We start from the raw sequence: 3,070 nt of genomic DNA, 5'->3' as shown, positions 1-3,070 counted from the left end.
TGGAAAAGTATTGTAAACTCACCGTTTCATCAAAAGAATATGAAGTTTTAAAAAGATGCTGTTGGCAACTTTTGTGTCTAGCGGAGTAAGTTAAGACCTTTGTGCGGTTCGATGCAACAACAGCAACCGCATTGGCATGCGTCCAACATGTGATATACAGAAAATCGCTGAAAAAAACTACGCGACATAGCAACCATTAACTATATTTATTATTTACTAATGAAAGCAAATTGTTTCTTTTTTCCTTTAGCAAATTAGCCGACCGTCTGCCTGCAAAATTGTAAAGAATTCAGACTTTAAAATGAGATAGATTGCTCGCAGTCCCTTCTGAGTCAGTCGAACCGTCCGTTTTAGTCAGATAGAGCGAGATCACCATCCTCCCCTCGGCTCGGTTCCGTGACTGACTAAAGCGGGCGGTTCGACTGACTCAGAATGGCGATAGAGCGAGATCACCATTCTCCCTTCGGCTTGGTTGCGTGACTGACTCAGAAGGGACTGCATGCAGTCTAAAAATGAGACAATTTAGGCTCACACGCACTGAAAAGAAGAAAAACACAGTCGCTTAATTAACATGGCCTGTTTGTCAAGGAAACTTACCATTGGCAACATACAAGTCAAGATTGTCATCCGGCCCAAATTCCTGCAACACAAGAATCGCCGGGTCATTGATAAACATTGAAGGCATCAATCGCTGCGCACCAATGTTTTCTTAAAGATTACGTCCACCATATTAGCAGAAAACGCAGACGCTTAGAACCTTAAGGCACATTCTGACTGCACTGAGTAATAATAACCAAGGCCGTTTTTTAAACGTCATTCAAAATCGGCACGGAATTGTAACTTTTCATCGCTAGTTGATAACAGCATTTTACTATTAAAAAGCTAATAAACGCTTCCAAAAAGCGGTTGATTTCCCTGGGAATAGGTGGATCGTAAAGACATTCCCCGCTATCCACTCTACTTATTTATCTATTATTTCTCGTATTTATGACTTAAGAATACGCATCTGATCATAGTTATGTTAACATGCGCACTAGAAATGACTAAATTATTATTATAAATTATTATTATTATTATTATTATTATTATTATTATTATTACTATTATTACTCTTTTTTCAGGATCAAAGGTTAGCTTAAACGCTGGATTAGTGAATAAATTATAAAAGCGACCTTCAGATTGGAGTACGAGGACGAGTTCTCAGTTGTGAGCATGCGCAATCTTTAAACGTTATGCGCGTGCTCAGTACAGAAAACTCGTACAGTGTACTCGTCGTCGTTCTCGTACTTCAATCTGAAGGTCGTTAAATAGTCAACATGGACGGAATGTGACCATTGCAATCAAGATCCGTGAACTGCCTGGGTTTTAAATACAAGGAATCTCTCTTTAGTGACAAAGAAAATTAATTTGCAATGGAAAATACCATTTATCATTCTTTCAAGATTTTTTTGACAATTTATACTCTGCACTCTTCGCGGGCCTATCTAGTCACCGCACAATCAAACTGGCTCGGGAGCCCGCATAGGTTTTCAGGGCGCAAGCCGGAGTCGATTAGCGAAAACTTGTTGCTTTAAACTCTGTCCCTTACTGGTTTAATATCGTGCTCCAAAGCATGGTAGAAGTCATCTCGTCTTATTACCATCTTTTCAGCGGCTTCAGGGTCAATCTCAAAATTGTCCTTTAACTGCAAAACAACAAAACGCTTGAAATGGTCAATTTCCCTCGCCACGGGAAACCCAACGAGGCTTGAGACAGGTGTGACATCACTTCGCTTTAGCCTTGCTTTAAAATCGACGTCTTGGTGAATTCGATAAACTTGTAGTCTTATGGGAAGTAAAACTATTTCACACTTCGGATCAGTTTGAGTTTGCTCTGAGTTTCATTTTCTTCTACAATAAACACTTTCCACTTATCTTTTTGACATCGATTTTAACTTCAGTCCAAAGCAAACTCTGTACAAAGCCATCCTTTGTTATCAATATTTTTTACTCAAGCTGTCTTGGTGCGTACGCATTAGAATCATTTGGATAAAGAACACCAAACAGCCTTCACGCGTCCCACACTTTCCTCATTCATGTGCGAAATTATCTTGCTGTGTTATGATAGCTATATTACACATTTAAGCTACCAATTACATTAGAGTAGGCTCTTTATCGTCGTTACACCGATGGCTTCATCATCATCATCGTCATATCTTTATTTACCCTCGGATTTTAGAATAGTGTGTGGGTTCTTTTACGTTTCACAGATTTTTATGAACATTGAAGGGTTGTGAGACGGGACCTACGGTTTCATCGTTCTTATGTGAGAAGACTAAAGAGTCTAACCATTTGACTGAGGATGTCATTACAAACGGCAGCACTTTCTCCTCCGTCAGTTACAGCGACCGCGACCCGTAGTCCGATACTCAACCAAACGGTCGGCTTGCTTGTATCTAAGACTTTAACAACCACAACAACGAGATCCTATAAATATATGTAAATGTTTCCTTTCCTCTAATACCTGAATGAAGCGATTCAAAGCAGTGGATTGCGCTGCTCGCACCAATCCCTCAATCTCAGCCCCATTGAAATTCTTAGTTTGCGCAGCTAAATCAGCCAGGTCCACATCCGGAGCAAGAAGTTTGTGTTCCCTCATCTTTGCTGTGTGGTTCTCGAGAATCTGAACTCTACCAACTTCATCTGGCAAACCTTGAAAGGAAAAAAAAAATGTTTTAATCTTTTAAGAATGGCACGTACTGATTTTACTCTGTTAGAAGTCCATAATCTAACTCATTTGGCCTTGGTCCATCACTTTACGCGCAACCCAGATTGAGCCCGTTTGCCAAACAATAAGTAGTGGAAAGCGAGCTCTCCTCCCTTCAGCACCGCAGAATATCTCATCATTGGTAATTAAAATGCAGACAAAAGTTGGTTATGGTAATTGCCATATACATCAGAACCAAATAATGAATTAATGGCTATTTAAAAACATTTGTGTTCATTGTATAATTAGGGAAAACCCCTCGAGATATGAAATCCGGACGAGTTCCATTGTTGAAACAAAACCACTTCCTGTTTTCGTGGACAAA

The 3,070-nt window shown here is 39.8% G+C and overlaps 1 protein-coding gene across 1 annotated transcript in view; it reads right to left on the bottom strand.

Annotated features, from left to right (window-relative positions):
• LOC138009930 (vesicle-fusing ATPase-like) overlaps positions 1-2,790 on the bottom strand; it is a 197,777-nt gene extending 194,987 nt beyond the window's left edge. The window contains exons 1-4 of the mRNA XM_068856914.1: positions 2,772-2,790; positions 2,503-2,690; positions 1,589-1,684; positions 598-640 (exon numbers count right to left, since the gene is read on the bottom strand). Of these exons, the coding sequence (XP_068713015.1) occupies positions 598-640; positions 1,589-1,684; positions 2,503-2,690; positions 2,772-2,790 (346 nt within the window). The remainder of the gene's footprint in view (positions 1-597; positions 641-1,588; positions 1,685-2,502; positions 2,691-2,771) is intronic.
• Positions 2,791-3,070: the final 280 nt, after the last annotated feature.

This window comes from Montipora foliosa, chromosome 7 (genome assembly GCF_036669935.1).
Source record: "Montipora foliosa isolate CH-2021 chromosome 7, ASM3666993v2, whole genome shotgun sequence".
NCBI lineage: Eukaryota > Metazoa > Cnidaria > Anthozoa > Scleractinia > Acroporidae > Montipora > Montipora foliosa.
Note: the sequence above shows the minus strand (reverse complement) of the source record. Positions and strands in the feature narration are given on the sequence as shown.